We start from the raw sequence: 13023 nt of genomic DNA, 5'->3' as shown, positions 1-13023 counted from the left end.
ATTATTAGAAAATCTGTGAATTTCCCTGTGAGCTAGGCTCTATCAAAAGAATTGCTATAATTAATAATAAGCCAGAACATTTATATTTGCATATTTTGTAGTTTACAAAACACTTCATATGAACAAACATTTCTTTACTAGAGCTCTCACAACAGACCAAGCTCTAAGCTGGAAATATGTACAATCAATCAATGCTAGTATTAACTGTGTAGTGTATTTACTATCTCAGTTTCACAGATGAAAAAAATGAGGCCCAAAAAAGTTAACAAACTTGCTTAAGAACACAAAACACGGAAGTGTCAAAGCCACTTAATTTATACTGAAGAACCCTGACTCCTGGCCCAGATGATGCAGAAGTCGAGGTGAAATCTCTCAAAGTCCCCTCTCAACCTCTCTCTTCCACGACACTTCACTTGCATTGTGCCTCCTAAAGCACGTGCCTCCACTTCACTTGCCTCCTAAGGCATCACTATGCTCTGATTTATGTACTTCAACCAACTGTACATTTATGCTGATTCCCCTACTAGACTACAAGCTTCCTGGAGACACGATACATGTCATAATTCTTGGCTCCAGCATCCTCACCACCAAGCTTAGTGCCTTACCCATAGCGGAGAGACAAACGATGGTCTTTGCTAAGGAAGGGGTACAAAGAGGAATAGCCCCTTTTAGACAAAAAATGAAAAACTAGGCCAAAGAAGACTAGCAAGAAAATGATCACTTTTTTTCTATCTTCGGTATTCCTATAGTAAACAAAATTTCATGATGCTTGATAAATATAAGCAAAATATGAATAGAACTCAAATCTGTTTCTTCAAGGCCCTGGATATAAGGGAGGCAGCATAGTATATTTTATCAACATCTGATAGAGGATATACTCTAGGAAGTCAGGACAAGGAAGAGCTATTTAAGGGTCCTCTGGTAACATTAATAAACTATGTGGTCATAAGAAGTCATTTTTTAACTTCCTAAGCTTCAGATTCTTCATGAACAAAATATATTCAATAATGCCTCTGCTATCTAGTTCATAAAAAGAAACCATCAGTTTGAAATAAAAATGAAAGTAGCAGTATCATTATTAAGCAGTGTTACCTCATAAGGCAACTGAACACTGTTCAATTCTGCCACGCTAGGACTAAGCAAGTATATACAAGCTAAAACCAGAAAACGTGAATAGGTAATCTATCAAATTTGAATCTCAGGCAAGCTATGGCCATTTATCTAAAGTCTGACTCACTTAAATGACAAGGCCATCTACAGCCAAGAAAAGTTTACAAAATCAGAAAGGAAGAATAACTAATAGTGTCTATGCTTCCCCACTATTCAGAGGAATAATCAACCTTCCGTGGTGCTGATATGTCCAAAGTGGTCTTAAAGCTGGTCAGTCACAGACCACTAAACATCCCGTAACCCTGTGAGGCATTTCAGCCTTGGAAAAACACGTGTAGAAGGGAAAAGGACTTGTCTCTAAGTCATGGGTCAAGAGAAAAGCAACATACGGCCCCTAACTCCTTTTTCTGAGGTTCCTCCTCTTCATTCAACAGCACTGTCTTTTTGGAGACTGCCAGGGCAGCACAACCCCTCCTCCCAAGCTCTTACCAATTTCCAAAGCCACAGTCCATCACAGCTTCTAAAAGAGCCATTTCTTCTTGAGCAGTCCAGCTGGGATCAAGAACAGGAAAATCTGAGGTCTGAGGAAGAAAAAGTTCTGCCTAAGAACAGATAGAGAAATAGAACCCAGCAACCCCAAATGTAATTCTAATTAAGTCCAATGGCTATCATTCTCACGGTGTTGAGAGACGCCTGAAGAAAGTCCTCATTAGTTGTTCGCACTCCCCACCTCTAGTTCTACCGTTAGGATCTCTAGTAAACATTATCAACCACAAATGCCATTTAGATCATGTAGAAATACGTTTCTTAAACTTAGCACAGAGGTAGAGGTAAGTATAATAGTGTGTTCCCACTTCGCTAAGAGAGGAATACAAATGTGTCTATTTCTATCTATTAAAATGCAAGATTAAACCATATATTAGGACCAAAGTTACCTACTGGGGAGTGAGGGAGAAGACAGGATGGAAAGGACAAGGATAAAAGCTGGTCCTTCTGAATATTCCTTTTTTGTAGACCTGACTTTGAAAACATAAATACTGCACACTAAGTATTAAATTTTAAAATCACAAGATGCAAAAGTAAAATGTAACAAATTAACCTATGGATTAATTTTAAGGCATAATCACACAGAAAGAAGCAATCCCAGGTGACTTTAAAACACAATAATTTGACTACATATTTATCGTAGAATATACTTTAAAAAGTAAAACTGCCAAAAAAATCAAGTAGTGATTGACAACTATTATTTTCAAATAGTGTTGGTAGAGTTATTCTGAGATTATTATATGTTGATGTAGTGTGGGATAAAGCTGTTAAGCAACTGTACTGGTGTCACTGGACAGTGGGATTTGGGGCTTGGGGGAAAAAAAAGGTGATCCATGAGGTTATGTAAAACCATGTGGTCTTGTATTTGATTTAGTATGAACTCTGTATTTTGCCTTAAAAGAAAAATTTCCAATACAGAGCACAAATTAGTGATTACCAGTATATATGTGGGGGGTAAAATACAGGAGTGAAGGAGTGGGAGGTACAAACTATTGGGTGTAAGACAGGCTACAAAGATGTATTGTACAACACAAGGAACATAGCCAATATTTTATAATAACTGTAAATGAAGTGTAACCTTTAAAAACTGTATAAGAAATTTCAAAAAAAAAAAAAAAAAAACAAGAAAAGTGTCCTAACACTGTTCAGTGAAAAGATCTAGAAAAAATGACTAATCCAACAACAATGAATACTTCTAGTGCCCTGTGTGTGGTCTCTAAGTACAATTTTCCACTAAAGGAACCAGGGCTCTTTCAAGAAAACACTCATTTTAGTTTTGGGGAGGAAACGCACAAGATGAGACTGGAACATTTTGTTATACTGGAAAGCAAAGAAACTCTCAAAGATTATAAGCATTATGTCAAAGGGATTCAGAGGTCAACTTGTAGAGGTTCCCACTAACTAAAAATGAAACATTTTGAACATTAAAAGAATACCAATTGCAAAGGTTTAAAACATGCCAAACATCCTCAATGTCTAGAGGATGCCAGAGAAGGAACTCATACATTCAAAACTGGTAAACAAAGGGAAATAATTTATCCTGCCTTTCTGTACAAACTTTACCTCAGTGGGACTTTTTATAGAATTATTTTAACCCCTAAATTAAAAGAAATGATAGAATTAAAAGAGAACTATGTATTTTGCAATCCTAGATGAACAAATCTAGACAATGATCGTGAATGAATCTGATATAGCCAATATATGTTCCTACTAATTTGTAGGAAGCACAGAACTCAGATGAACATGTTAATCAGCAAAATCTAGACTGTGCTAACATCTATAAGACAAACAACGCAGGTTTTTAAACAATCAAACTATATGAAACAAGAGAAATAGTGAGGGAGGGGTAGGAAGGAGAGGAAGAACCCACAGAATAAATATATGAGGTAACCAACCTAGAATAGTTAAAAAAAAAAAAAAAACAAATGTCACACAAGAGCCTGGGCTTCCCTGGTGGCTCAGCAGGTGAAGAATCTGTCTACAATGCAGGAGACACACAGGAGACATGGGTTCAATCCCTGGGTGGGGAACACCCTCTGGAGAAGAAAATGGCAGCCCACTCCAGTATTCTTGTCTGGGAATCCCATGGACAGAGGAGCCTGGCAGGCTATAGTCCATGGGGTTGCAAAGAGTTGGACACTTCCTGAGTACTTCCTAGCACATACGCACGTGCACACACACAAGATCTTTAGGAATTCTCCTAGTGGTCCAGCGGCTAGGACTCTGCTCTCAACACAGGGGGTGCAATTTCAAACTCTGGTCAAGGAGCTGGCATGCTGCAACTAAGAGTTCGCCTGCCACGACGACGAGAGAAGATCCCCACAACTAAGACCCGGCAGGGCCAAATGAATAAACAAACAGAAGAGCGATCCTTCAATCACAGTTGTTTAGAAATTGTTCTATCTTCTGTTAGTCACACACACACATAAAAAACCCTCTGTGGTCTATCAAATTATATTACTAATAAGCAATACATTTTATCTGAGCACCTACTAGGAATATGCCTCACGTGAGGTACTATGAGATCCAAATGAGAAATTTCAGAGGCTGTATCTGTATTAAAATCAAAATAATCAATCTGGAAAGTACCATAAATACAGGCAAATATAACAACTCATAGTTGAAAAGCCTGTATTTCTAAAAGTGTATTTTCTAATATTAATTAGCCCTTACCAACTTTACTATAAGATAAACCAGAAAGACTTTCTACACCAAAGCTAAATGGGCATATAAGGCAGTTTTTCTTAAGGCTGAATCAGTGTTATTCAATTTCTGAACCCAATTTTGGCCCTACTGAACAAGAATCTCTAATAGCAAGGTCTAGGAATCTTTAATATTAAGAAGCTCCCAGGTGATTCTTATGCACTAAAGTTTAAGAATCACTGATATAAAGGGTGTGGCAAAAAGAGGTGTCTTGACTTGTTCAAGGTTCTAAGAATTATAAGACAAAAATAGGCAAAGAACTCAAGAAATCTTGATTAATGCACCACCCACCACAGCATGAGTAACTTCCAAAAATACAGCACTGTGAGATGGCAAAAGTACTGCAAACCATTTAAAGTTTTCTGAGGCTTCATATGGGGAAAAAAAAAAAAAAATCAAGGTTTTAGTGGCTTCATGTACAGAAAACCAAAATTTGGTCATCATTCCTATGGAAGGAGATTCATCTTTTCCTTATCTGGGAGTAAAGGCTAGAAGAATAAAAAAAAGAGCATTAGTAATCTCCAAAAATGCTATAAAATAGAGAACAGAATTCTGAAATGTGTTTGAATGGGTGTAGAATATATGAGAAAAGAATGATGTAATCTGAAGAGTTAGATGGACTTGGAGAAAAACTGTGTGCCATCAGCTTAGGCAGAAGGCATGGTGCCCAGAACAGCTAAAGCGAGTGCATGGTCAGTCTCCCTGCAGAGGACAATCTCTATCTACTTAAAGCACACTGAATCACAATTCAAATTAAGTATGTATTCTGCTTCTTTGCATTTTTGTGTGAATCTGGGACGAATAAAGCTAACTTTTGAAGATGGGATAACCTTAGTGAAATGAACTCAGAGCCACAGCTACTCTGACCACACTCTTCCTCCAATCCTGCATTCATTTTGCAATTAACAAAAGGGAAACAAAAGGGAAAAAAATTCATATTTCATATATTCCATATCATATGTTGTCAGAGAAATGCAAGTTAAAATGAGACGGCACCATATACCTATCAGAATGGCCAAAACCCAGAACACTGACAACACCAAATGCTGGCAAGGGTGTGGAGCAACAGGAACTCTCTTCCACTGCTGGTGGGAACACAAAATGGCACAGCCACTTTGGGCAGCTTGATGGTTTCTTACAAAACAAACCCTTACCATATGATCCAGCAACCATGTTTCTTGGTTTTTACCCAAAGGAACTGAAAACTTAGGTCTGAAGAAAAACCTGTATGTGGATATCTATAGTTGCTTTATTCTTAATTGTCAAAACTTGGAAGCAACCAAGATATCCTTCAGTAGGTGGATGAATAAATAAACTGTGGTACATCTAGACAACAGACTATTATTCAGGGCTAAAAAAGAAACAAGCTATCAAGCCATGAAAAGATATGCAGGACACTTACATACATATTACTTAGTGAAAGAAGCCGATCTGAAAAGGGTACACTCTATACGGTCCCAACTCTGACACTTTGGAAAAGGCAAAACCATGGAGGCCATAAAAAGATCCATGGTTGCCAGGAGTTAGGGGGAGGGGTGGATGAAGAGGCAGAACATGGAAGACTTTTAAGACCATGAAACTACTCCGTATGATACTATAACGGTAGATACAAGTCACTCTGTATTTCCACAAATCTACAGAATGTGTTAACACACAGGGTGAACCATAACATAAACTATGGACTTTGGGTGATAATGAGGGTCAATGTAGGTTCCTCAGTGATAATTTATGTGCAGTTCTGCTGGGGGACGCTGATAATGGGGGATGCTGATAATAGGGGAGGCTATGCATTTGTAGGGGCAGAGGATACACGCGAAATTTCTGTACTTTGTACTTGATTTTGCTGTCAACTTATAACTGATCTAAAAGCAAAGCCTAATATTAAAAAATATATTCCAAACCTTATAATTAGTGAAGAAAATACTTAGAAGACTGAGGGTGTTTAGAGAGAGGTAGGGGAAGGCCAGACAGTTGGCTGCCAAGAACTCTTACTAAGGAGCATTTCTTGGACTAATTTATTATGGACCATGACCTGACTCTTGGCATTACAGGCCCAGAAATTCACTCAAGGCTTCACAAATAAGACTTGCAGATGCTGAGTTGCCCTTTTCAAACTTCTAAACAACAGAAGTAGACATGCTACAGCACTATGGTGGACAGAATTCTAAAGATGCCCCCCACTCCCCAAAGAGTCTTGTCCCCTGATTAGTCAGACACTAACTAAATATTCCTGTGAAGGGACTATGCTGACCAGGTACTAATTAACTGACTGTAAAATAGGGGGATTATGCAGGTAAATCCACTGTAATCACATAGGCCTGAAAAGAGAGAGAAGAGTCAGAGAGATTCAGCACAGGAGTCATGAACCAGGAGAGGTCAGAGAGGCCAAGTATTTCATCAATAACCTTCAAGGCCTCCCTGCTGTTGGTGGCTTTGAATATGGACAAAGAGGGTCAGGAACCTCTAGAGGCTGAGAGCAAGTCCCGGCCAACAATCAAGAAGGAAACAGTATCATCACTCCTACAACCTCCAGGCAGTGAATACTGTCAACAACTTGAATGAGAATGGGAAGGGAGTGAAAGTGGATTCTCCCCGAGGGTCTCCAGATAAAAATCCAGACAGACCAACACTTCCATTCCGGCCTTACGGAATCTGGAGCAAACCAATTAACATAATTGGTCTTCTGACCAACAGAACTGTGAGATGATAAATTCCTGTTGTCTTAAGCTGCCTCATTTTTGATAAGTTATTATGGCAGCAAGAGAAAACTACACAAGTATCAATCGATTAATCCATGACGTGAAACTACAGTCAAGAAGATGCCCAACCAGCATTCCTTCCTTTAAGAAAAACCAACAGAGGCCAAAAGCAAGAAAACTACTTGGTGAACCAGGCGATAGGCTCCGATAACAGACAAAGGTACTGTATACACGCCTGCCAAGCATACCAGATATTTACTTTGGCTTAGTAAAGTGCCCACTCCTCTGGCTAGATATTGGAATGCATGCTGTCACTTCAGTCATGTCTGACTCTATGCGACCCTGCCAGCTGTCCATGGGATTCTCCAGGCAGGAATACTGGAATGGGTTCCCATTTCCTTCTCCAAGATACCGGAAGGACACTACTAATAATATCCATCCGTCTCTCATTCCTTCTTTACAGGTGTGAAAAAAAATCAAATTATAGCCAAGTCTTACTCTGGTCTATGAGTCAATCTATCTCTTCAAAGTGATTTTATATATTACTATATCATTCACCTTATATTCATTTTACAACTTAACTCTCCGAGGGTAACCAATTTCTCCAAGGCCAAGGAGATGGCGTGCCAGACATAAATCTCACCACTGCCCACATGAACCACATAAAAATACCATTAGCCAAACACAGCAACAATACATTTACTATGTTTATAAATGAACCTAGAAAGCAGCACACCTCTAATCCTTACATAGTAAATCTTAAAGAATACTTTCTTTAAATCCCTTCTGCTGCTGCTAAGTCACTTCAGTCATGTCCGACTCTGTGTGAACCCATAGACAGCAGCCCACCAGGCTCCCCCATCCCTGGGATTCTCCAGGCAAGAACACTGGAGTGGGTTGCCATTTCCTTCTCCAATGCATGAAAGTGAAAAGTGAAAGTGAAGTTGCTCAGTCTTGTCCGACTCTTAGCGACCCCATGCACTGCAGCCCACCAGGCTCCTCTGTCCATGGGATATTCCAGGCAAGAGTGCTGGAGTGGGGTGCCACTGCCTTCTCCGTTAAATTCCTTCTGAATTAAACCAAAAATCTGAGTATATAAAATGATTTTCAGACTTGAATGCTTTAGTAGATCCATAAAATCCTAAAAAGCTTATTGGGCAATGATTACCTAGTTCAGACTTGGGGAAAAGAAAAGGGAGATACTTGCAGATGAAGAAAGACTAATATCCAGTATAGAATCTGAAAATGAAGGGCAATTCCTACAACTTCATTACCATTATTTCATAAGTATGATCACTTTGATGTTTCTTGTACTCAAATCCTCGTGTGAAACACTGAAAAAGAAAGGAAAATTAAGTTACCAAAAAGTTATATTTTGAAATGCTTTCTTAAAGGACAGAAGATGACTTGGGGGTATTTTACTCTTGAATGAGTTTTTAAGAATTCATTTTCTCTTGTTTGCAGCCACAACTCAAAGGTTAGGTTCGTGATCACAGCTTTTCAATGGCCCTCATAGAGAAAAAACAATAATCTGGGAAAAAAGACTTACTCCTAGGATAACTCCTCCTTTTAGAAAAGCATAAGCCCAGGAAGCAGACAGTCTAAAATTGAATCCTTGCTCTTAGTGTATTTGAGCAATTCTAAGATATATCTTGTCATATTTTAAAACTCTGAAATGTGGATTCATCTTATAATAAAAAGTATATTAGAGCTTCCATCAGCCATCTTTACACTTTAACATCTCTGAAATTGGGATGTTTCTTTTAATTAATAGCATTTTGGATCTGATCAAATATGGTGTTTGCTGTGTGACCCTGAAGTAATTATTTAACCTTTGTCCAAGTTTCCTCTGTAAAATAGGAGTACGAATCATTACTTAACTTCCTACAGCTGCAGTGATGATTTAAAAGTTAGTTCGTGCAAAGTACTCAAAACAGAACCTGGCAGAGAGTAAGCACCTATCAGTACTGCTATTACTATCATCATCGACACTTCAGGAACACTTTGCTCCTTTGTCACCTGCCCAAACATCACTCTTCAATAAGATTAAAAAAAGGTGTCACAGGGGGTATCAAAAGGAATAATCCTCCAATTCTATTTCCTGTAGTCCCAATACTTGAAATCTACTGGCAAAAACAGCATTAGGTTGATACAGGAGGAAGTGGAATATTCAACAGACTATCTCATCCATCTTGCTCTGTTCTCCAATTTTTCACTGGTAAAATGTGTAATTAAAGACTGACTAGAAAAAATAGATTTAACAAGGTACGGTCCTTCTGAGCAACTGACAATCATCACTGAATTTACTAGGCCTATAAAACTAGGCAAAGTGAGAGTGAAAGTGAAGTCATGTCCGACTCCTTGCGACCCCGTGGACGGGAGCCCACCAGGCTCCTCTGTCCATGGGATTCTCCAGGCAAGAATACTGGCCTCCCCTTAATGAGTTACCTGTAAGCAGAGGAAAAAAGGAGGTGGACCACATTCTGCACACTTGATATAAGGCTCCATGAGGTAGGAGGAGCAGCCTCGGCAAGGCGGTTTATCAGAGGGATCATCTAGAACAGAAAGAAAAATTACCAGCTTTAAAACACCGTATGACTACCTTCAGCACCAGAAACCAGGAATCTGCAAATGATTGTATCATTTCAGAAAAGTTAATGGAAATAAGATGAGCTCATTCCAAATAGGAAAACACAAAAATGATGTTCCTTTTTATTTCAGGGCGGCTTTGTTCCTTCCTATAGTACCTACTATTTCAAGCATTTAAGTAGATATGGCACCTGCAGGGAAACAAACACAAGTTTTAACTGGAAGTCTCATAATGCACACAATTTATTTTCCCATGGAAAAATAATGTCACATACCTACTTAACACATACAGTTACAGATAAAGACCATCTGACAAAATGTTAATAACTGCTCTATCTGGGTAATGGGCTACAAGTAATCAATGTACTGTTGTTTCAAATTCTTTACAAGTTTGAAATTTTTCATAATAAAAAGTTGGGAGCAAAAACTCTTTAATTATACACCTTGGGATGTACTCATTTATACCTAAGTTGGGAGTTAAACCTAGGACAACTCCCTCCCTTTCTCCCACAGTAAGCAGAGAACAGAGCAGACCTTCCTCCAGTTCCAATGACAGTACTGTCTCTGAAATACCAAGGCAAGGAGTACAACCCTAACTCTCTAAAGTTATAAAACTGCATACATGTGTGTCCCTGGTTGTCCCAACTGCCACTCTCAAGTCAGGGCAACATAGCAGAGTTATTCTCTGTGGTCCACAGGAATCTAAGAACACAGGCTTTGAAGGTAGAGAAGGGATTTAATCTGTTTGGCCTGGGGCAAACATTTCTCACATTCTGTAATAGAACGAAAATCCAAGAAACACTCTTCAAGGCTCCTTTAAGTGGTGATTATTAGTCTTTTGTTTCTAAATGAAGACCTGTAGAAAGGTGACAGGAACGAAAGGTATTCTTTCTGGCCATAGCTTCAAAGTAAATATCTGGAACAGAAACTACCCCATTTCTCCCATTTAAAACAAAAATAATTTTATATTAAATGTCAATTTTTATCAAATTACCTTCTCCCTCACATCCTTTTAACGATACGTTTTTCTTTCCTCAAACTTTCTTCGATAACAAAAAAACTGACCGATGACTGACCTAAATAGTTTTTAAACTTTTGTGTCAATTAATTGTTTTACGAAAAATAATCCAACTTATAGTTTAAAAAATTTTAGACAATAAAAGAATGTCACCCTCTATTAACATTCTGATTTCCAGCCCTTCTTCCTTGTGTGTGTATATATTTAACAAAAGTGGGATACCACACGTTTTATGAAGCCCATTTTTTTTCCACTTGACAATATATTCTCAACATCTATCATGACGGTACACACAGAGCTCCCTCATTTTTTTTAATGGATGAATAATATTCCAGTATATCAATTTCCTAACCAAGTGGTTTTCAACTGCCTCCTAGGAAAGCATTGTGTAAATCTGAGGAGATGCTTTCTTGTTGCCATAATGACTAGGGAGCACTATTGCACTTAGCAGGCAGGGACCAGGGATGCTAGACCTCCTACGGCACTCAAGATATTACTACACACCACAGAACTGGCCTGTCTACTGCACAACTTTCAAATGTCCCACCAGATGTTCAAGTAGGTGAAAACTTGCTCATAATTACATGACCTGAAACCTAATTACACATAAGACATTTTGTTTCTGATAGTTCTAATAGGTATTGAATTTTCCAGGAAGGCAGCTGCATTACTTCAAGAGATTTTATCTTGTTTTGTTCAGAATTTTACTAAGACTTAAGTTGTGGTATTTCTGAATCACCAATGCAACACGCATGAATCACTGTGCATTTGTAGTTGTAATATGCACAGTGATTCAACATACGAATACAAGCATCTGACTACTAAGGCATTATGCTTTCCACTGTAACGACTAAACATATTGCTGCTGCTGCTGCTAAGTCGCTTCAGTCGTGTCCGACTCTGTGCGACCCCATAGACGGCAGCCCACCAGGCTTCCCCGTCCCCGGGATTCTCCAGGCAAGAACACTGGAGTGGGTTGCCATTTCCTTCTCCAATACATGAAAGTGAAAAGTGAAAGTGAAGTCGCTCAGTCGTGTTCGACTGTAGCGACCCCGTGGACTGCAGCCTTCCAGGCTCCTCCGTCCATGGTATTTTCCAGGCAAAAGTACCGGAGTGGGGTGCCATTGCCTTCTCTGTATTGAGATAGGTATTATTTTGTTATAAATTATATTACTTTATTATATATTACTTCTTTTATTTATCCTTTACAGTATAGTTAGGGCATTATTTTTATTTCTTTGAAATCATGGGCATAGATATGATATCTATGCATTTCATTTCCAAATAGTAAAAGAGGCTTTGAAAACACAAAAATCAAACATTGAGTCTCAAGATTGAGAACCACTAGTCTAACCAGTTCCCTATTGCTGGGCATTTATGTTGTTTCCAATTTTTCACTATTATAAAAAATGCTGAAGTCAATGTTCCTGTACATTAGGTTGGTGCAAAAGTAGCTACAGTTTTGCACTACTGAACCTGCCATTTGATATTGGATTAATTCTTAAATAAATGTGGTTATATAACATTTTAATGCACATTTTTTGCTTTATGTTTTTTTGCTAATGACTTAATACTTGCTATTTATTTTATATTTATTTTAGACTATAGAAATAATAGACAAAAAAGCAAATTCAAGTGATTTTTTTATTCAAGTTCAAAATGGTTCGTAAAGCAGCAGAGACAATGCGCAACACCCACACCGCATTTGGCCCAGGAACTGCTAATGAACATACAGTGCAGTGGTGGTTCAGGAAGTTCTGCAAAGAAAACAAGAGGCTTGAAGATGAGGAGCACAGTGGCTGGCTATCGGAAGTCAACAGCCGATTGAGAGCCATCACTGAAGCTGATCCTCCGACAACTACACAAGAAGTTGCTGAAGAACTCAATGTCGACCACTCTAAGGTCACTCAGCATTGGAAGCAAATTAGAAAGGTGAAAAAGCTTGATAAGTATGTGCCTCATGAACTGACTGAAATAAAAAAAAATCATCATTTTGAAGTGTCGTCTTATCTTATTCTACGCAAAAATGAACCATTTCTTGATTAGACTATGACATGCAACAAAAAGTGGATTGTATACAACAACCAGCAACAACCAGTTCAGTGGCTGGACCAAGAAGCAGCTCCAAAGCGCTTCCCAAAGCCAAACTCCCACCCAAAAAAGGTCATGGTCACTGGTGGTCTCCTGCCAGTCTGATCTACTACAGCTTTCTGAATCTCAGCAAAACCATTACATCTGAGAAGTATGCTCAGTTTACTGATGAAATGCACCAGAAACTAAAATGCCTGGTATTGGTCAACAGAAAGGACCCAATTCTTCTTCATGACAATGTCTGACTGCACATCGCACAACCAAGGC

The 13023-nt window shown here is 38.6% G+C and overlaps 1 protein-coding gene across 4 annotated transcripts in view; it reads right to left on the bottom strand.

Moving 5' to 3' along the window:
• The window catches only part of TADA2A (transcriptional adaptor 2A), a 46266-nt gene that overhangs the window by 24521 nt on the left and 8722 nt on the right, over positions 1-13023 (bottom strand). For all 4 annotated transcript variants that reach the window (XM_018064175.1, XM_018064177.1, XM_018064176.1 and 1 more), the window contains exons 3-5: positions 9507-9613; positions 8333-8392; positions 1600-1691 (exon numbers count right to left, since the gene is read on the bottom strand). In XM_018064175.1, the coding sequence (XP_017919664.1) occupies positions 1600-1691; positions 8333-8392; positions 9507-9613 (259 nt within the window). The remainder of the gene's footprint in view (positions 1-1599; positions 1692-8332; positions 8393-9506; positions 9614-13023) is intronic.

Source organism: Capra hircus, chromosome 19 (genome assembly GCF_001704415.2).
Source record: "Capra hircus breed San Clemente chromosome 19, ASM170441v1, whole genome shotgun sequence".
NCBI lineage: Eukaryota > Metazoa > Chordata > Mammalia > Artiodactyla > Bovidae > Capra > Capra hircus.
Note: the sequence above shows the minus strand (reverse complement) of the source record. Positions and strands in the feature narration are given on the sequence as shown.